This window comes from Apis mellifera, linkage group LG3 (genome assembly GCF_003254395.2).
Source record: "Apis mellifera strain DH4 linkage group LG3, Amel_HAv3.1, whole genome shotgun sequence".
NCBI classification, from domain to species: domain Eukaryota; kingdom Metazoa; phylum Arthropoda; class Insecta; order Hymenoptera; family Apidae; genus Apis; species Apis mellifera.
In genome coordinates, this window is record NC_037640.1 from 9,082,208 (window position 1) to 9,104,509 (window position 22,302).

The window sequence follows — 22,302 nt, forward strand, 5'->3', positions numbered from 1 at the left end:
TCCACCTAAAATCCCTCCTATCGATCATCCCTCTACGTGCAACCGTACCATTGTATCACTCTCGCTCCATCAATCCTTCATCCTCGTCCAAAAGCAAACAGCAAACCTGCCCCATCTCCCCCAAACGCGACACAACCCAAATAATTGAACCCTCTCTCTCTCTCTCTCTCTCTCTCTCTCTCTCTCTCTCTCTATCTCTCTCTCTTTATCCTTCTTCCAACCTCCCCCTCCTCCTCCCTCTCCAAATCGGATATAACCGTCTACACCCACCCGACCACCCCCCGAAATCCATCCGCGTGGACTAGCAGACTAGCATCCGTAGAACTGTTCCAGACACCCAACCCCGTGTTCATTAATATTCCACCTAACTGTTCAACTGTTCGTTGCTCGTTTCCAGAGACGGGTGGCGACTCGCCGGACAGCCAGAAGCCGCCGACGCCGCAACAAACGCCCCAACAGCAGCAGCAGCAGCAACAGCAACAGCAACAGCACTCGCACCAGCAGCAGCAGCAGCAACAACAAGGGAACATCGGTGGTGGAGGCACCCCTGCAGCAACACCCACGTCGGCCGTGGGCAGCGTGCAGCAATCCCAACAATCCCAGCAAGTAGCATCGGCCACGCCGACCCCCACGACTGCCAATCCGCATTCTACAGGACCGCCCAGCAATCAACCCTCGCCTCATCCCTCGCCCCTTTATCCGGGGATACCGCAGCCTGGCCAGCCCAACGGCAACACGCAAGGTAAGATGCTAATTTCGATATGATCGAATCGGCTGGAGTACGTGTACTTCGAGTATCGTGAAAAGGGACTTCGATTTAAGGATAAGGATGAAGGAAGACGACGATGATTGGGATTTTTCTCTTCTTTTTTCTTTTTTTTTTTTTTTTAGTTGGCTTAAGGTTTTTTAAGATGTTAAAATTGCGCGGGAGGAGAGGGAAGAGATCTGAGAAGGGGTTCGATTTAGAGTAGGGATGTGGAGTTAGATGATGAAGAGGTTGAAAGTTTGATACGAATAACGATAATAATATATTTGAACATCAATTTTAATTGTTAATGAAAAGGGAGAAAAATTAATGAACATTTAATAAAAATACGTAATTTTCGATCAAGTGTTTTTCCAATGAAAATTCTATTTTCCAATTTCGCCTACCACCACACTTTCGAATCGTAAATTCTCACGTTCAATTGTATTTCACAAACGTTTATTTTCCGTAGATACCCGCGTACAAATATTCGCGCATTAGTCGGTGGACGTTGGCAAACGTTTGACGAATACCGAGCTTTACCGGCCGATGATCGATACCCGTGTTTGATGTTTGGTTTGACGAGAGGTTTGATTGGCTGTAGCAGGTTCGTGATGGTTTTATGAGCCGAGTTGCAGTTGATGATGTTCGGGACGTGGCGGGTGAGGGAAGGGGAAGTTGGAAGCAGAAGGGGTTGTTTAGTAGGAGTCGCTTGAGAATTGGACGGAGAGATTGTTAAAGGGGTGTGTTTAATTTAGGCGGATTTCGAATACGTTGGATTTAATTCAACAGGTGACGAATAAGTGAATATATATATTTTTGTCATAAAATATATAAACTACGAATATTACGAAAAATATTCTCCCTTGACGGATTTTAAATGTCGAAATAAATGAAAATTTTCTTAACTAGGGGATGCGACAAGGGTGATTGCAAAAGAGACGAGGGAAATTATAGTCTCGTCCCCATAGTGTGTAACACGCACAATGGATCGAGGCGCAGGCGTTGACCTAATTACCGAGAGAATCGCGTGCTAGAGGCTTACATTAATGGACATACCAAGTACGATGGTATGTCCTGCTGCATGACGACCACTTAAATATCTAATGGTATCCTCGTCTCATATATCCGAATCATGCAATAATTGACTACGGTTAAATGATTCTCGTTTCGATCAACGACGAACGTCTTACGTGTTTCTGCAAAGTGTTTATGCATATATATTCCGCGATTTAAGATTTGTAAGTGGAAAGAGAAGCGAGAGGTTAAAAAGAAGAAGGGAAACGTATCGAACATTCCTCCAAAGAATTACAAGATTTTGCTCGGAAAGGTCGACCGGGTTCGTATTTCCGAGTAATCTTATTAAGCTGAATTTTCACAGCGCTCGTTATTTCAACTTAACATAGACTCATCCTCCAGATTTAAAATCCAATTCCACGAATACTTTCAGAAACTTAACTTTGACAATTTTTTTTTTTTTTAAACGTTTACACAAATTATTATACATATTGTGTCTTAGAATTAAAAGAATTCAATTCAAAATCCACTTCCACTTTTAGACACGTTCGTTATATAAAAAAGAAAAAATATTTAATCCGTACAATCTTTCCAAAAAGGATACACACGAAATTCTAAATTTCCGAATTCATTCCAGCAAGGATCGAAACGGTTTCCACGAACGACACTCGATCTTCGACATCCCTCGTATCGAGTTCACAAATCCGCCGGCTCAAGGAACGATCTTCCACCCCTTTCTCGTGCCCCATATCTGATCATCGTCCAAACAATCCTATCCCGTTTCCTTTGTGGTCTAAAGGGAAACCTCGTAAAACCTTGTTTATGTTGCACGAAGCAATACGATCTCGTCCAAACTCGTACGATTCCTCCTCCAATTTTTCACTTCCCTCCGTCTCCTCTCTCCTCCTTCTTTCCAAAATTTCCCCGCGTCTCCCTTTTGTCGACGCGCAACCTGTTGCGATTCCTGAATTTATTCGACGCCGTTCACTCGAACGCCTTTTGATCTCTCCATGTTTCTCTTGAGGACGATGGATCAGGAGTGGGTTAATTTGCATACGGATCGACGCGACAATTTGGTTAGTTAACTTGCTGCGTGTTATTCTGAAACGATATTCACAGTGATATTCTTTAATGTCGCGGAAAACTCTCTTTGAGAATCGGCGCGCCTCTGGCTTCTCCAATCTTTTTTTCTTTTACTCTTTGCGGTTACTTCGTTTGACGAACTTTGCGTACACTAAATCTTCAAAAGTTGGTGATTCTCTGCTTTTTTCTCTGATAAAGCAATTTTTTTTCTCCTCTCTTTTCTTTCGAGTTTGTCCATTTTACCTTTGTCCAGGTTTTTCTTTTACGAAATATTTAATATGAGGTATGATAATGCACATCCTGATAATCTTTGTAGATTATCAAATTCCTCTCATTTCGTTCGAAAATTTCGACTCAATCGAATCTTTATTTCCTCGAATTTAATAAAACGGATTGATTATAAATTATATCGTTCCAAAGTGGAGTACAAAGATAAATATTTTTCGACGATCCATTCCTTCCATCGAAAGAAACGAAAGTCAATTAAGAATAAAAAATATTCCTCCTCGAGTAAAGAAAACTCCTCGTTAAAATACTCGTCTGAAATTTGACAAAAATCTGCGGCATCGATCCACCGTGTTCCGAAGAGACGTCCCTGTTTCAGGCCCTTTTTCGTATCCGCTTCCTAAACACGGAAAAGACAGGGAGAGGCAACTGCCGGGGGGATGAAGGAGGTAAGAAGGATGAGAGGGAGGAAGAAAAAGAAGAAGAGGAAGGGGGAGGAAAGGGAGGGATGAATTAAGCGGTCGTGATGGAGGGTGTGGGGCGGAAAAGGGTGCAAACAGAGGATAAAACGTGGTACAGACTGCGAGGGAGGGGGGAGGGAGGAGGCTGGGTTACCGTATGCTCCTCGTCTGTCTCGTGGCGGAAGAGAACCGTGGAAGGCAACGACGATCGATACGCTTCTCTGCGTACATTGCGAGCTGAACAGCCTACCACCTCCTACCCCCCTCTCTGTTTATTTTTATCTTCTCTCCCTGTTTTTCTTTTTTTTTCTATCTCTCTTTCTTCCTCTCTCTTTTTTTCCTCCCTCTCTCCTTCCACTTTTCCTCGTGCGTTCGCTGGGGAAACGTATATTCAGGGAGAATCGAAAAAATGCAACTGAAACGCGACCTCGTTAGATGGATAGATACGGCTCTGTAAGATGAGATTTTTAGAACCGTGCGAATCCGCTTGGAGGATCTCCGTGCGATTTCGATGCGGATCTTGAGCTGAGCAGTTCTCAGCGAGGAGGAATCTGCACAATTTTTTTTATATTAGCTTGATTGAAATTTTTCTTTGGAGAATTTTGAGAGAAACGAATGAATTGGAGGTGATTTTCATCTTAAAATAGCGATTTATTTATAGAAATATTCATCGAAATATATCCGCATTTCTTTGTAATATTCATTGAGTTTAAATCGAAGTAAATTTCAAAATAGTCAATCGTTTTAATCTCTCGAACTTGTTTCAAAATCAAAACGTATTATGTAAAATCCATGGATCCAACTACAATCTCCCAAGATCCCGATATATATATATATCCTCTCGATCTAAGTAAGAAAATCTTACCGACAAATGGAAAGAATCGAGCGAAACGTCACAACAAAGTCTTTCACAAAAGATTCTGCTAAAGTCGAAAGGATCTTCCTTCCACCTAGCTACCCCTCCTTTTTCTCGATGAATCGGGCTTGGTACAAGGGAGATTTTGGAAAGTATCAGGGTCACAGTTAACGAGACTCCACGTGCAGGCATTGTGCACTCGATGGGTCTTTGGGTTAAGGAGCATCGTTCGAAGGGGGTGGTTCGTGATGAGAGTGGGGGAGTGACATTCCGCTTACCGTTCCGGCCGCTGGAACGTTTATCGCATCGTTTAGGGATAGTTGTTTGAAGAAGATGTTTTGTTGTTCCGTGCAATTGAGCGTTCGTTTTCCTGGATAAAGGGATTCGAGGACGGCAAATCTCGGGGATGATGAATTATTATAGATTTCGAAATGGAGAAATCATAATTAATTAATTTGTCCGTTTGTTTTATTTATTTATTTATTTGAATTCCGAATTTTTTTATTTTTGTAAAATTATATTATTATTATTATTTTCATAAATTTAATAGAAGATTTGTTTAAGTTTGTCGAAGTTTATTTCGAAATTAGTAGAAGGAAGCAAGTAATGTTTTTTCGAAGGATTATCTCCTTTTGTTTGCGTTTTCTTTTTAATTAACGTTCCTGATAGTGAACGTATTATTAGAGCGTGGAATTGAAAGACAAATATGGAGGAAACTTCTGTTGACGTAATTTTCATTGAAACTCGGCCGAACGATTACGAAAATCCCTAATGCTCCCAGTTATCATTAATATCAATCTTGCATCCAATTATCTTTTTTAATCCTTCTATCTAAAAAGAATCTACATATTTGCTTTTTTTTTTTACAACTTGCAATCCTCTTTTATAGTTTCAATTTCAAGAAATACATCGATTCTTTTAATTAGTATATCATAAAGAAATCACTTTTACATTCTCTTACCTATTTAACGAATCAAAAAAATTCATCGTCTCAGATCCACATTCGAAAAAATTCGATTCGAATCAAAAACTAATCCCTTTTCATCCCTCTTCAAAACTTCAATTTCGGATCTTCGAGGCGAATTTTATCAACACGCCGGAGCGTAACATTTCCCAGAGACACCCCTCCCTTCCAAGATCCGTGAAATTCAACGCGATCGAAAGGTCGAGCTCGTCGCCTCGGCTTGCATATTTCAACGCTCGTTGTTTCCTCTCGGCGCGTACGTACGCTCGTCCCAAGAGCGGTGACGGTGGACGAAGGGGTGCACCGTGCAAGAGGCGGCCGGTCGATATCGACGCCGGCACCCACCCCCCTCTGAAACTCTTAGCATCGCCGTGGTCGATGCCGGATCGTCGACCGGATTCGAGCGGGCGGCCGGTCGGCAGAAATTCGTTTGATCGGTGGCGCGGTCGACCCTATCCCGCGACACGTGAATAATTAAAATAATTAGCCCGGAGAGGTTGCCTTTCGAGGTTGCCGCCAACCCCCTCCCATTCATCCAGGTAATTGAACCTGAAATACACAAAATACCGCAGTTGTGGGTGTTGGTGGGTGCGCCTGTACCAAGCGTTTATCGATACCCGTCCTTTCTTTCTTTCCTTTTCTTCGTTCGGCTGCTCGCTCGAACGAGAGGAGGGGGGCTGTTCAACCCTCTTTGAACCGCTCGAAACTCCTGTCTCGAAAGGAACGGGGTGATTAACGAGTAGTGCGATTTCGCGTGTTTCCATCCTTGCTTCGGATGGACGTTGGTGTTGTTTCGAGTAATGGCCAGGATTTTTCGAGATACGAGAAGAACGTGGTTCTTCGTGGGTTTTGGAAAATTGGATCGTTGGAGGGAAGTTTAAATTTTTCTCCGGTCTTTTGCTGTTGGGTAAACGCGACGAGTTTGTTGGAGAGGATTTGTTTGAATTTGAATGTCGTTCACTTTTTTTTATAGGAGATGAATAAAGATTTTTGACAAAGTATCGAAGAGTGATGAAAAAAAATTTTTAATCAAAGTGGAGGAACAATGAATTGTGAACAGCTCGGATATTTATGCAAAATATTGAAAGAATAATCTCTATTTAATTAATCCGTTCCCTTAATCACGTTCACGCAAGTTCAATTTTACATAAAAATTTCATATTACGAGATACAGAGTTTAAAGTTTCGTTCAATGCTTTTTGAATTAATATTTCTTCCCGTCGTGGTATGATATTATTTAATACCGTGTGATAAAGGTAAAAATTTTAACGAGCACAGGCAGTCGAAAATTCTCAGAATTCGAAGAAAAGTTGAATATCCACTTTTGATATTAAGTCCGTTGAATCCAGGTGAAAAAAAAAGTTGGCTCGATCCTCCTACGAGCTACCTGTTCCCCTGTTACCCAGACGCGATATCAATTATCCTGCCAACCACGTAAAACCGTGGCCTAAAATATTTTTCACTTCAATTTTCAACGTGTGGAACGACTCGTTGGAATGAGGTCGATATTCCAACGCTCGTCGATAAAAATATATATATATATATCGTACAAATGCCAGACATTTCGAGACCGTATCTTTCCTTGATGGAATCTAAAGGGATGAAAATACAACACGATAAATTAATACTTTCTTTTACTTAGAGGAATTTTATCTTCTTCGTGTTATCATTTTTATGCAATGATAAAATATTGGAAAATTTATATATAATTAATAATTTTTCAAAATTTTTTAAGTTTAAAATAATTCTCAAGTTTCGTTCTTCTTCGAGCGTCTAAATTTTTATGAAAAGTAAAACAATCTATTTTGAAAATTAAACTTGGCTATCTTTTTTTTTCTTCTTACATTCCACGTTTTTATAATATTACATTCATCTCTGAAAAATTTATATTTACAGTTAATAATTTTTCAAAATTTTTTAAGTTATCGATACTTGAATTTAAAATAATTCTCAAGTTTCGTTCTTCTTTGAGTGTTTAAATTTTTATGAAAAGTAAAACAATCTATTTTGAAAATTAAACTTGGCAATTTTTTTTTTTCTTCTTACATTCCACGTTTTTATAATATCACATTCGTCTCTGGAAAATTAATATTTACAGTTAATAATTTTTCAAAATTTTTTAAGTTATCGATACTTAAGTTTAAAATAATTCTCAAGTTTCGTTCTTTTTCGAGTGTCAAATTTTTGTGAAAAGTAAAACAATCTATTTTGAAAATTAAACTCGGCTATTTTTTTTTTTTCTTCTTACATTCCACGTTTTTATAATATCACATTCATCTCTGGAAAATTTATATTTATAGTTAATAATTTTTCAAAATTTTTTAAGTTATCGATACTTGAATTTAAAATAATTCTCAAGTTTCGTTCTTCTATCTAAATTTTTATGAAAAGTAAAACAATCTATTTTGAAAATTAAACTCGACTATTTTTTTTGTTTTCTTTAAAGTGTTACATTCCACGTTTTTATAATATCACACGTACATTCGTCTCTAAAATCCGTCCCGTTGATAATGAACGCAATTCAGCGAAGTTTGGACGGATTAAGTTGACTCAGCTATCTCTCCTTATACGGCCATGACCTACGAGGCACCGGTAAATTTCACCAGATTTTCCTTGCTTCCTCGTTGAATTCCAGTTCCCCGTGGTGTCGCGACGCATTCATTTTAATGGAGTAATTCCGTGGGATGAGACTTGGTCAGTGTCGCCACACTGAGAATTGTCGTTTCTGATGCCACGTCCGTCCCATTGTCCCTCTACGACCGACCGACCACGTGCATCTCGTCAGGGGTGCATCGGACACGAAAGTGTTGAATTTTAGGGGTTAGAAGCGAATATACGATCGATTCCACTAGAATTGCTAGATTTAGATTAAATTTCTAGATTTGATTCATCTTCTGCATTGATCGTTATTCCATCCTTATTGAACGTCGTTTCATATTCGGTTATTCCCCGATCGATCATTTTATTACAATTGGAACTGAATAAAAGATCCTGATTGAAAATTGGGAAATTTCTTTAATGTTAGAAACTCGTTAAAAATTCTGATAATAATAATATTGGAATATCAAATGTTTGATACACTAATAATAAGTTCGATCGATTATTTAATAATAATCCCTGGTTAAAAATTGAAGAAAGTTTGAATTTCTGAAAGATTGGATATAAAAGTCTACGAATAATTGCGAATTACTCTTATTTAAATAATCAATAATTTCGATAAGTAATATTAGATTGTGAAAAATTTCTAAAATTTAGAATTCTAAAAAAAAATTTCTACTTTTTTTTCTCCTCTCGAAAGTATTGACTAACGATTCTTTTAAAACAACGAAATCAAACTCCGAACCACAAGTAGTACAACATCGATCCCGTTGTCTCTCGATTTACAGAACCACTTCATTCCAGAGTGGATATCTGTGAATATGGCTGCGGAGATCGACAAGCACCATCGTTCGCGGTTCGTTCGATCTTTATCTTCGAATTGGAACGAGCAAAAAAAAAAAGAAGAGGAATATATATATATATATAAAAGAGAAAAAGAGAGTAAAAAGATAAAATTGTCAGTGCGTTCAGAACAGAATCCAGGTTATCAGTCTGCCGTTACAATACCGTTACTTCGCTAAATTAACGCCACAGAAAATAAACGAATGTAACTGCGATCGAATCAGTACAGCTCTTTGTCGTCTTGTATTTGTTTCAAGAAGGAAAAAAAAAAATAAAAATAAAAAAAATTTCCTCGATCTAAAATTGAGAATTTAATCGCTCTCTTTGTGCATAGACAAAAGAACATTTTTTTTTTTTTTTTTAATGAAATTGAATTGAAATTTTGAATTTTTGTAATTGAATTAATAGATAGAAATACGCGTGTGCGATAATCGACAATTTTTTGAAAATTTTAGGTATGCAGAAAATATAAAAGAGGCATTTTATTTTCACGAATCGATTCACAGGATTGAAAATTGGAATATTTTAAGCACTCGTGCATATTTGTATATCGCGTTTCAATATCGATTTTTACGTTATAATATATCGCGCTCCAATTTCTGTTAATTTTGATTTATTAATATTTGATGAAGATGTTTGTTTTCTTTATCCTGTTATTAGCATTTCTCTTCTATAAAGAAGGATAAGAGAGATTCCGAGTTGAATATTTTTTTCTTCTTTTTTTTTTCCCTCTATATTTAAGATACTTTTAAACATTTCTACTTGTTTATGAATTATTCACAGCGATACTTGGGTATACTCTATATCTGTTAGAGGGAACTACTACGCAAAAGAATAGTTGTAACTCGTCCTTTGGATTATTAAACAGGAGGGAAAACTCGTGACCGGCACGTTAAGTGTTGAGCAAACGTCAGATGAACTCCATTTTCGCGAAAATATATTTTCCTTGTAGAACTTCGTTTCATTATAAATACAATTATCTTACCCCGCAAAATCTACATTCAGTGTTTACCAGGAGTGTTTACAAGAATTAATTTCATTCAAACATTTTGTTTTGTTTGTTTCACTTTCTCAAAAAAAAAAAAAAAAAAAGAAAACATTATTATTTTAATTTTTATCAACCATATTCATATTTTTTCAACCTTGAACCCAGTCGAGATTATTTTTAGATCATTACCAGGAGGAGTTTTATATCATCTCAAGAAGTAATTTCACATTTATTGCGTTTCAACATTATTAACCATCTGTAATAATCTTCAAAATCTTATGTGGGGAGGAGGAGTTTTATATCGCAAGAAAATATTTATACTTGCGCATATAATGTTTCAATCCATTTTTATTAACCCATTTGTGCGATAATCCTTTCGAGAACTTTTAAAATTATCATAGTCCGTTATATCTCATCATCCCTTTTTTGATCCTCCTCGGTCTCGAAACACTCGCCCCACTTATTCGCCATTTTCCCCCGACGAAAAGTCGACCTCCATTACTCGACGAAACCGCCACGATCTCGAGATTCGTCTCGCTTCAGATCCGCGTTACTCGAGCGCATTTCTAGATGACCAAAGCGGAATCGATTCCAAGTTCCAACGGTTGTTCGCCCGAAGGAAGTGAAACTTTTGCCACCCCGTGGGAACATGACGAGATCCCCTTGGATCTCCACCAGTTTTATCGCCAGATCCTCGTCTCGATTGCATATGCTCGCGATATTTCTCTTCAAATAAAACGCGATGCTTGTTCTCTCGAATTAAAGAAAATTTTCGTTCGTAAATGATTCGTAAAGTCAAACGACTTGTTAATGATAATTATAATGATGAGTTGTTCGTCACGTTGAACTAATAACAGAGAAAAGGGATATTTTTTTCGTTCTTTCACGTGGATTTTTGAAAGCAAAGTTTGTTGAAGTTTTGTAATTTTTATGTTTAGAGAGAGTATTGGAATACGTCTCATCATGGATAAATTTATTCTCCTTATATTTCTTCTCCTTCATTTTTTTTTTAATTTAATTCCATTTCCAAATATCTTAGCTATTATAATTTTGAAAATGAGAATCTCTTCATGGAATTTCCTTTTTCATTTTGATCAATGATGCGACTGAAATTCAGCAGACAGAAATCGCCTCGTACGTTACATAAATCAATCTTCTTAATGCTGTACTCTTGTCTTTTATATCATAACTTGCTCTTTACTTTTGACAAATCCTTGAACAAACTCTTGAACCCTGCAATTGCTGTTCGTTACTTCCAAGAGTATCCAATATATCCTTTCAATTCTTATTATCTTCAAGAATTATAATCTCTTATAATCTGAAAAAATGTAAGAGGCAAATAAAACTCGATACTATATAATTTACAACGAACTTTATCCACAAATATATCCCCAATTTTCTAAGACAAAATATTCTTTTTAAAACAAATCGATTTCCCTCAACGAAGAAAATAAACAAATTATCAAATTATCAATTTCAATATTATTCTAACTAATCTTGACAAATCCTTTTCGTCGAGCTCATGACACAGAAATCAAAATATATAAAAATCATCTGTCCCGCGTTGAAGGCAATGCTCTTTCAAAGTTCCAATGCCAATCGTAACACACTCGTAATTCAATCTCATTATCGCAATTGCGGTAACGTCTCACCGCCTCGTATCGCGTATCACGTTCCAAATGGAATTAACGTGCAAGCAAAGCCTACCCCTGCAGGCTTCCCGTTCGTGCGAGCCAAGTTCGTGCGAGTATTCGTGACGAATGAATTAAAAATCTCTGGTTTATGGTTCTCCAGCACCGTAGAACCGTAAATATTCTTCCATCGACAGCCGGGGAAAGTGTTCGTCAGGCTGGGGACTCTGAATGAAAGATGAGGGGATCGCGCCATTCACATCGCAAACTTAGATCTTCCTCTTCTAAACACGCAACCCCTTTCGAGGTTTCTTGATTAAATATATATATATAGAGTGGAACGTCTCAAGAGATCTCGTTCTTCCATTTATTTATTTATCCCTCGAATAAAATTTGTTGGAATTCCTCTTCGAATTTTTTCTCACAATCGAAATCTGAATTTGTAAATTATTAATAATAAAGGTTTCTTAAATCTCTGGAATTGTTTCTCAGATCAAAATCTGAATTTATTTAAGGAGAAATTTTTATGAGTAAATTTTTTTTTTTTGGAGTTTGAAAATGTGATAATGTTAATATAAGGGAGTGATTGAATGAATTTTTATTTGTATTTTGTTTCGAGAAAACGGTGTAGCTGCCAATATCTAATTTTTAATTGGTAACGTTGGAATAACGTTGGTTTTCACGAGCCTCTCGACGACTCGATGAAAAAGAAATCTCGTGAAAATGTTCAATTACTGTAAAATTTTCACGAAGCGAAGTGGCATCGATTTCTCGATAAGATACAAAAATATTATTTTTTTTTTCCTTCTCTTTGTTGAAGGACTATTTTCCTATTTTCTTCTTTTTATCTTGTTCCGTTTTATTGAGTTAACAAACAGAAAATTCAATTAGAGATATTTCAATAATAATCAGATAAGAAGGATATTACGTACAATCAACTCGTCGATACTTGTTATCGACGTTGGATATAAATAATGTTTGAGCGTGTCCAAGACGAAAAGGAAGCTCGACAACCGCCCCTCTCACCCCCAACTGCTAAAATTTCATGCACGTATCATTTTCTCTCTTAATCTCTCCTAAAACCTGCTACTCTTGCGGTTTGGACGTTCATCCATCATGCAAAAGAAGCTCCAAAACCACGTCTTAAATCCCGAGAGTTCCTCGTTACTCCCTCCATTAATGTCACAAACCTGTCACTAGCGAACTTCTAAATATGATTACAAATTTTCCCTTCCTCGTAATTCGAATCTTTATTTATCCCAGCTAGAAAATACAAATATCACACATAAGATGTTGAAATTAAAAATTTATATTGATTTATTACGTTGTGTATGAAAGACAAAAATTTCTTTTGCTTTTCTTTTCGAAAGAAATCGTAAATATTTGAAAATAGAATTGTAAAATGGTATAAAGTACAAAGTGGATCGCGTAGTTTTTAATAAAAAATGGATAATTGAATACTCTTCGTTCGAAATCATAACTGCAACCATAATCTTTAATATTAATTAACACGAAAAAGAGAAACAATCAGTTGTAGATACATCTCGACACTTAGATGGATTCAATGAATTTCGAAAAAAATTTCATCTCAAAGTTAAGAAACCCAAGTTCAGTAACCACAAAGGTTCAGCGGCGAGATGACCTTAGAGACCACAGTTCGTGACCACGAGGATGGTTGATGAAATTTCAACATCCTCGTCTCGACTTCTAGAATCGAATTCTAGACACGCTTCTTGAGAAAAATTAACGCTAGAAGAGGGATGTTTAATTTATTTTTAATTATGAAAGAAATGACAAGAAATTTTCAATTTTCGATATTTCTCAAAACGTCAGACAGGAAATTTTAAATGGAGGACGGGGTTAATAGAGCTGTGATGAAGAAAATTCTGAAAAATAAAAAATTTTAAACGACAGGACTATGAATTGCAACACGTGTTTCAAAATCCGGATGCAAAGGAGAAGAAAATTGCACTTGTCGCGTGTCTATTTAAGCTTTCGACAACTTATTTGGAAAGTTCTTGCAATGAAAGTTTTCCTCTGAATGCTTATTTTCTTTTTCTCTCCCCTTCGCGGGAAGACGCGTTTCTTCGCTTCCGGGGAAGAAATATCGGGACGCGAGTTTCGAAGTTGGACGGTTTTTTAAAGAGGGAAGACGCGATGCATCGTGTTTAAAAGAGAAGATGGACGAGAAGAGGAATTCTGGAGGATAGGATGCTCTTTTTTTTTCTCGATCGTTTCCATCTGATCGCAATGATAGTTGATTAATTCGATGCTTGCTTTCCGTTTCTCCCGTTTGTGAAGAGGAAAATTGAACGAGGAATCGATTTTCCTGAGATTACCTTGCACTTTTTCTGAGATGCTTTGCAGTGCGTTTTGCAGATTCTCTGAAAATTTTAGTTTAATTTAATTTTGGAAAATTGCGTTCGTTTCGCAAATAAAAACTACAAATACCATCGTAATGAACATAACTCGAATAAAATTGGAATAAACTTAATTGAAACCGAATTAAAAAATCGCCCTTCTTTCTTATTTCCATTTTTATCGCGAAAATGCATTTTAAAAATCGTGTAAAAATTCCATTTTTTTTTCTTTCTGTCTTAAAATTCATAGAAATCCGAAAGAATTGAAGATAAAATTCAACCAGGAGAAACAAGGGATCCTGGAGCCACCATAACGTCGGTATAAAAAAGAAAATTTCCACTGTGTGAAACAGCGTTATCCACTCGTGTCCGCGTATTTATCGTCGCAGAAGTTGCATCGTTCCGACCATTTACGTAGGTTATCGCTGGAATATTTGCGTCTAATTTAAAGACGACCCGCTCCGCCGCACTCTGTCGCTGCTCTGCGACAAATATCCGTGGGATTCACGGTCCTGGAGAACGAGCGGCGCTATCGCGGTAAATGGGGATATTTTCACGAATATTCTGGAATTAGCCGTGGTCTAATGAGGCGAAAATTTTAAACGTATACATGGATGGCGGTTTCGTACATTTCGTACTTTTATTCGTCTTGATTATAATTTTGAAACGGTAATTAAAAATTAAAGATGTGTTGATGATTTGGAGAATTTTCAGATTTTGAGAGATTGTTAATGATATAATTTTTATAATTCATGCGTGCGATTGATTGAAAATAGAGAATTTGGTTTTATCTCGTTCTCTGTAAGTTCGTTTTTATACGAAGTAATTGAATGAGAAACTGACGATTGCCTCAGATTTATTTATTCGAGAGAGAAATATATGTCCTTAGATGATTTGATCGCGACAATAAAATGTATTTTTACCGCGAAAAGAAATAGGGCTGATTCGAGCAGTGAATTTTAATAAATAACGTGTCAAGATATTCATAGGCTATCGTTATTAATTCTTAATCTTTAAAATAAAATTGTACCTTTCCATTTACAGAAGTCAGATATTGCTCTCTCAAAAATTCCTTCTATCATCAAAATTATTCTCCGCAAAGAACATTCTGCAAAAAACGAACAAATGAAAATTTAATCGAGAATGGTATATCTACTCTTATCTCTGAAAATGAACTATTTTACGATCGAAAAACTTTAACTAAACGAACATTTCTTCCTCGATTATTCGCCTCTCTCGCAATTTCGCTCGCAACTTTGATCTTCCAACAAAAATTCCCCTAGATTTTTTCCCCCCAGCGTGTAATTGCAGACCAGACGGATGGATGTTCAATTCCCCCGAGTCTGAATATGATCGATTCTTAATTCTTAAACGATTTCACGCTCGAATTTCGAGCCAAATCCGAACGAATCAACCTTCCGACGTTTCTTCCTCCCCCTCCCCCTTTTTTAATCGCGTCTACATCGACATCGACGATAATTCTCTCGTTCGCCGACAAATTGGAAATCGATATCCGCGCCTCTGCAACCGGGAAAAACCGCAAACGTGTGTTGCCAAAGTGATTTTCCACCGGAAGTAGTTCCTCGCCGCCTTATGGAGTTTCGTTGTAAGGGTGGCAAATGCGTTGGAATTCGGCTCGTTTCACGTAACCAATCATTTTCCCTCGCATTTGAACTCCCCTATTTTGAGAAAATATTTACCTCAAATTCCACAGATTTGTCAAATTGAAATTTTTCCCAAACCAATTCTCTGTTACAAATAAATAAATAAAAATAAAGTTCCACGAAATATTGAAAATACGATCGCGTGCCATCTGAATTATTATCATTTTCTTCCGCGTAAATTGTCGTATAAATTATTATTTGTCTCTCTGTTTCTTTCTTTAAAAAATAAAATAAAATTCTATGGAATATCGGAAACGTTAAGATAATCTAAATATTCGCAATTTTCTCCGTATAGATATGAAAAGTCTTATCTGTATCTTTCTATTCTTTTTCTTCTTCTTCTTTTTTTTAATTCCATATCGGAACGCGCGCAATCTAAATCTTCGCCATTTTTCCATAAATTGTGTCGCCGTGGCGCGTAAAAAAAATTTTTTTACCGCGGCGTTATTTTTCAACGTGGCGAGGCTGAGGGCGGTTTTCGCACGAGGTGCAATACTCGTGGCCACAGGCGATCCACGTCACGAGGCATGCATGATTTCACGAAGTGTTCTTTCACGAGGTATTGTTGTGCTGGAGGGATGTAGAGTACTAGAATTTCAACGCACGTGGAGGATCTCTGGCTTCGATTAAAGTAGAAGAAATAACTGCGTGGAATTAATCCACGTTGCGTGTTGATTGCGCAGTGGATGCGCATTGTTGTTGTTTGTGGCGATGGAATGCCTGCGAAATAACAGATGTATAGTTTTTATATCATTCGAGGCAAGAATGATACCATATTTTAAACGGAATTTTAACAGAAACTTGTTCGATTTAATAGGAAATTATTAAAATCAAAATATCATCGGTTGTTTCTTCTATTTCAGTGTACAAAAAGCACGTGCGTTTTCTCTATACATTTATTGAAAAGTAAAGAGAAATATTTCAGTAGTCAAACCTAAAAAAGAAAAAAAAAACATTAGCCTTTATTTTAATATATATAAAACGATTATTACCTCAAAGTACCTAAAGTAGAGAATCACTGTCTCGTTATATCAACTACCAATCGGTACACGTTCAAAATCAAACTTTTTCCCAGTAAAATCGGAACGAAAAACGACGTTAAATCGCCATCGCGTGCTCGGAATAATTACAGAGAGCAAAAACTCTCTGGGGGGAGGAAAAAGGAATAGATCCAAAGTTATCCAAATTACGAGACGAGCCCAATCTCGCCACTTGCAAAACCATCATCCTCTAACAACACACGTGGCGAGGAACAGACAGGGAACAATGGCGCCCGTTAATTGTTTCGCCGGTAAATACCGGAACGAATTTTAATTGCTGTCCGTCCGAGAGTTTTTTCCTGGCCCCGGGGGGAGGGTTGATCGTTAAAAAAGCCGCGAGGTGTATAACTCGCGACAATTGAAACGGCCGTTCGAATTTCTTTTTTTTTTTTTTTGTTTCTCGTTTTTCTTTTTTTTTTTTATAAAATTGTTTCGAAGCGGGCAGATCCCCTCGTCGGATCGGTTCTCCTCGTCGTGTCAAACGAGAGAACGGGGCGAGGCCATTAACTCGTTGTGCTTTTATATAAATCACGTGGTCGGATCTTTTTTCTTCTCCGTCCATTTCGAGTCGTTTTTTTGAAAAACGTTTCCAAGAGCGGTTGTTTGTTCGTCACTGTTGATGTGAAGTTACTTTGATCGTGAAGTTTTAATTGCACGATGTGGGATGGAAACGATTAGGAAATTAGGTGGAAATGGATCGATAGATGGATGCTAGGTTATGATTCGAACGAAGGATGCGAAAAAGGATGGCCTTTTTTACTTAAATATAGGTGTATGGAGAGATTGTGGTGGAGAGAATGCGTTTGTGCAAGGATAAGTGGATGTGGGAAACGCGTAGGAGGTAGTTGACAATGACATCAGTGAGCAAGGAAGGAGAAAGAGAGAGAGAGAGAGTTTGGTGAGAGTTTAGAGGTCAGAGAGAATTGAGAGTAAGAGTTTCTGATAATTTTTAATTAAATAAAGTAGGGTTTATAAAGTGGTTAAATGGTTCGATAAAATTGTTATTAATCGAATTTGATTAAAATTGTCTGTATATGTAATAAGATGTTGTATTTCTATAACTATTTCGGGATATTTTAAGTATATTTGTTCAAAAATCGTTTCACGTTTTTTTTTTATTCTATTTATTCTATTGTATCCGGCGATGCGAGAGAAAATAAAAATAAAATTTTCCACGTGGATGGATCGGAAAACATTTACCAATAGCGGTGATTAAAACTATTATTCCATCGTACCGTGTCGTAAATCTTTAATATATTCCATATCGGGATATCGTAAATTTTATTTTCCATTTCGTCACGCAGTGCAGCGAAGGTTCGTTACAGTATAATAAAGTATCACGCATCGATGCATGGTAAAAATATTACAAACAGAATTCGTGTATTATTTGTTATTTATTTATTATTTTAAAGAGAAAAATCTGAAAATTATTTCCATCACTTTCCCGATCTCTTAAATGTACTCGATGAAAAAAATATCTAATTGTAAAAATAGATTTGATCAGACAATATTTATAAAATATTCCCTTTCATAAAACACACACACTCACACGTAACATAGAAAAATAAATCTTTTTCCTCGATCATCTCGACGATCTTCTCCCAAAAAATTAATCTCCCTGACACGTTTGACGTCTCCACCAAAATTTCCACCATCCCCTTCCCCTCCCTACGTGTTCTTTGTCACGCCGTTAATTGCACCTTTCCTAATTGAGAGTTTAATGGCGACGCGAGAACGCGAGGTCGCCCCTCCTGAATTCTTTGATCTCGCCTTCCCACCCCGCTCCAACCCTCGCCGTAGGCGCAGCCTTCTGTCTTGGTGATCACGCACAACGGCCCTCCAAGCTACGACGAAAGTGTTTCACGGCAAAGCTCTCCGCCATTGATAACCCGTCCCTTTCTTTTCTTTCTTTTTTTTTTTTTTATTTTTTATTTTCGAGCGAGACGTCTCCCAGTTTTACGAGCCGTTTCCAACGAAAGAAGCGGCGCTCTCGCGAGCGATTGCACGCGTGCCGTATCGATCCTCGTCGAGTTTGAATCGAGTTTCGAATCGTAACATCGTCTCTTCGGATGGAAGGATGGATAAAAATTGAATTTCTCCTCTTTCGGGCCGTGAAAATTTTTATCGAAAGAGCGTTTTGGAATACGATGTTTGTTGTTTGCAGAATGTGTTAAAAGTGAATTGGAGGCAAATTGTAGTTGAGATCGTTGGAAGACGCGTGGCTTTTAATGATTAGTGAGAGAATGAATATCATTAGATGTAATGATGCTTTGGACAGAGATTTATTGTGTGGAAGAAATAGAAGAAAGAAAGAAATTGGATTTGAGAGATTGAATCGGAAAAGAAGAGAATTGAATCGAGATTTTTTTTTTTAAATATCGCGTAATTTTTGTATCATTAAATAACGAAATGTGCGAGGCAAGTTTTGGTTAAAGTGGAGGATATCGGTTGCATAAAACCGGAGAAAGTTTGGAGAAGTTTCGAAGTGGAATTTTCTCTCGTTCGAGTTCGGATCGAAGTTGACGGGGGGTCGATTGAAGAGTTGATGAAATTCGGAGGAATGAAATTTTCCATCTTTTATTTCGTGTTTATACCTCGAACAGGATTATCGTGTATACGTGTCGCTATAAAACAGCGAGGCACGTGTTTTTTAATTTAGGAAAGAAACCTCTGACCTTTCTATCCTAAACCGTACGATACCTCATCAACGTGGAGGAACAGGACGTGTCCGTGTCTTTCGAATCCAGGTTTAAAAATTTTCGAAGGATTTTATTCGAAAATAACGAGAGAGAGAGAATTACGAAGAAATAATTCGATAGGATAGGATAAATCATAGTGGAAAAATCTTTCGATCGAGAATTTGTTTGAATTGATCTTCGATTTATTTTCACGAATCTAAAAATTCATAATTCACGTTGCATAAAATTTTGCATGATAGATCCGATGCATTTAGGAAATTATTTGAGCAAGCTTGCGTGTAATTACAAAATTTCCATTAATTTAAATGCAGTTTAGATTAATCCCTTATTCACGGTAATCGAGTGTCATCCATTTCCCTATTACACGACATTAACTCTTTGCGTCACAAGCAGTATAACGTATTACTGGATCGCTATTTAACTCGTTTATCTAGATTAAATTGTGTACAAATTTTTAGCGCTGATCGCATTAATCTAATAGTGATACAATTTTATAAATATAATCCTTCTTCTTATTTTTACGTAACGCGCCAAATTTTACATCTCGACAAACAAATTAAATTGAATCTCTTTATTAACCTCCATCTTCGATCTACAACGATAAGAAAAAGAAAAAAAGAAACTCAAAATTCTCCAACCACCCATTCTACTCACTCAAAACTTACGAATTACGAAAAGACACCGTCCAAAAAAAAAAAAAGAAAGGACCCGCGTTCCAAACACGCCCCCAACTCTCCGAAAACCCGACATCGACATCAAAGTCTAGCAAACTAGATATCTCCAGTTCTCATCTTCCCCAAAGCTCCCATCCAGCCACTATTCCATCATCCTCCAACCCTCCTGCACGATCCTCCAAGGAATATATCGAATGGCATCCGGCGGAAGGGTGGGTGACAGCCGGTCAGCAACCTTGTGTTCGACTCCGCTCAGGTGCACTCCGTTCGTTGCCAGAGAGAGAGACAAAGAGAGAAATACACAGAGAGAGGGAGGAAGAGGGAGAGAGAGAGAGTTCGGTAGGCGCGGATACAAAGCACATGCGATGCCCGCCGAGCACGAGAGAAGGGGCATCCTCGTAGGGGTCGGTGTGTCGAGGGGGTCGCGCTCGGTCGAGAAGGGGAGAGGGAGGCGGAAGGGTGGCGCAAAGGTGGCGTCGGCGTCGCGACGCCCGGAGAGAGAGAGTCAGTCACCAGCCGACCTCAACGCGCCGCGTAACCTCGCTCGTCGACCCACAAACCTCGCGCTGCTTCTTCTTCACTGGGAACCGGAAACTGGGGGCATCTTCTTCGGCCGCCGTGAAGAAGAATCGCCACCGTGACGTGTCGTGCACGGGAGGAATCCGCGGACACGGATAAATCCTCCCGCCGTTTCCCTCGCGTGTCGTGCGCGGAAAAACGGGGGGAAGAGAGAGAGAGAGAGAGAAGGGGAAAGACGATTGTTTCTTTTCTTAGTTTTTTTCCGACGAATCGAAGAATAAAGGTGCGAATCGAGTGAATTCACTCTTGGTCAAACCTCTTCCCTGTGCGATGTCTTTGTAATCTTGGTCTGCTTTCGTTTGTTTGTTTCGTATCTCGGTGATGAATTCTGAAAAAGAGAGATGTGTTAGGAAGAATGTAAAGATTCGTTTTATTTTTTATTTGTTTTCTTTGGAAAAAGATTTGGCGCTCTGAGATCGAATTAAACCTTCGTTCTTCGATCTCCTAACTCGTCCTTGCCGCGTTTCTTCTTCTTTCAGTGATCAATCCAACAGAGCGTTCGAAAAAATTCTCTCTGGAACAATTCGTATCCTTCCTCTGATTTTAAAGGCACGCTGCGAGCAATTCTAAAGGGAATATCTGAAAATTTCACTCGAAATTTTCGAGTTGTTCGGTTCGACTCGAGGATGATGAGGAGCACCACGTCCGGTGCACGCTCGTCGTTTCTGCAGGCATTGAAATTGGGTCATCCGGTTTCTCCGCTGCCGCGTGTGTGATCCAATCGCGAATATATTTCGGCCGTCGCTCGATAATACCATTTTCTCGCCAATGTTTTCGAGAGCAAAGTCCCTTGACCGATCGGCATGCGTCGACCCGGGTATCCGCGTGACCCGGCGACCCGCGTTAACGGTGTAGCTGGGGTCACCGGGTACCCCGCCCGGATGCTTTCCCCCGCGACTCGTCCTTTTCCCCCCTTTTCCTTACCTCGCCTTACCCCTTTATCCTCACAATGCGTGTCAAGATCCCATTACTCTGTCTCCATCCAACGCACAATTTCGTCTTGTTTTTGCTATTGTTCGAACGTGTTTGAATATGTTTGAACGTGTTTGAATATGTTTGAACGTGTTCGAATATGTTTGAACGTGTTTGAAGATGCGTGGAAACTTTCGAAGGGGGGATCTCGTTTTTGAATTACGTTGGAACGGATGAATAGGTCACCCGTGCGGCAAGGTTTGCTTTTGGCGTGTATGTTACGCTCGTAGCTTGTACAAGTTGTTGCTTGCGCATAACACGTGAACTTACTTAAACGTCAAATTTATATCGAAGCGAAATACGTCTTCCCCAAAATCTAATATCTTCTTGAGAATTTCATATTTGTTTTAATTCAAACAGATTTTTCTCTATTTCGATATACTCCCTCTGATCCAATTTCAAATAATAATAATAATTAGGATACAATATCTTCTAAAATTTCGACCCTCTCTGATCCAATTTCAGTGGAACAATATACAACCTACTCGTTATTTTCCCACAAAATAAAATATATTCTTCCTAAGAAAAAATAATCACGATAGAATATCTTCTGATTCTATCTTATATCTATTCGTTAAGATCTTTCTCTACAATTTCGATCCAATTTCACGAAATATATCGGTGTCCCGGTTCGGGACGATTATTGCCACGAAATAACTCGTTATCCGCGGACAATTTCCCTCGTCGAATAGAATTAGCCGTGGCATGCGCGATATACTTATGCAACGATTGAATATCGCACACGGCCGTCGTCTGCTGAATCCTCATCGATCCTCGTAGAACGTTACTTCTGAATGGCCGCCGGTGTCTTTGTCGCGCTCGTGCCAGTTTACGTTAAGCGAAACATTTATTCCCTCCTTTCCCAGTATAATTCAATGCTCTGGTGTACGCGACACGACGAAG

General features: G+C 38.2%; 1 protein-coding gene across 10 annotated transcripts in view; it reads left to right on the forward strand.

Moving 5' to 3' along the window:
- The window catches only part of LOC408740 (phosphatase and actin regulator 4), a 322,845-nt gene that overhangs the window by 130,385 nt on the left and 170,158 nt on the right, over nucleotides 1-22,302 (forward strand). For all 10 annotated transcript variants that reach the window (XM_006563995.3, XM_016911498.2, XM_016911499.2 and 7 more), the window contains one exon: nucleotides 398-742. In XM_006563995.3, the coding sequence (XP_006564058.1) occupies nucleotides 398-742 (345 nt within the window). The remainder of the gene's footprint in view (nucleotides 1-397; nucleotides 743-22,302) is intronic.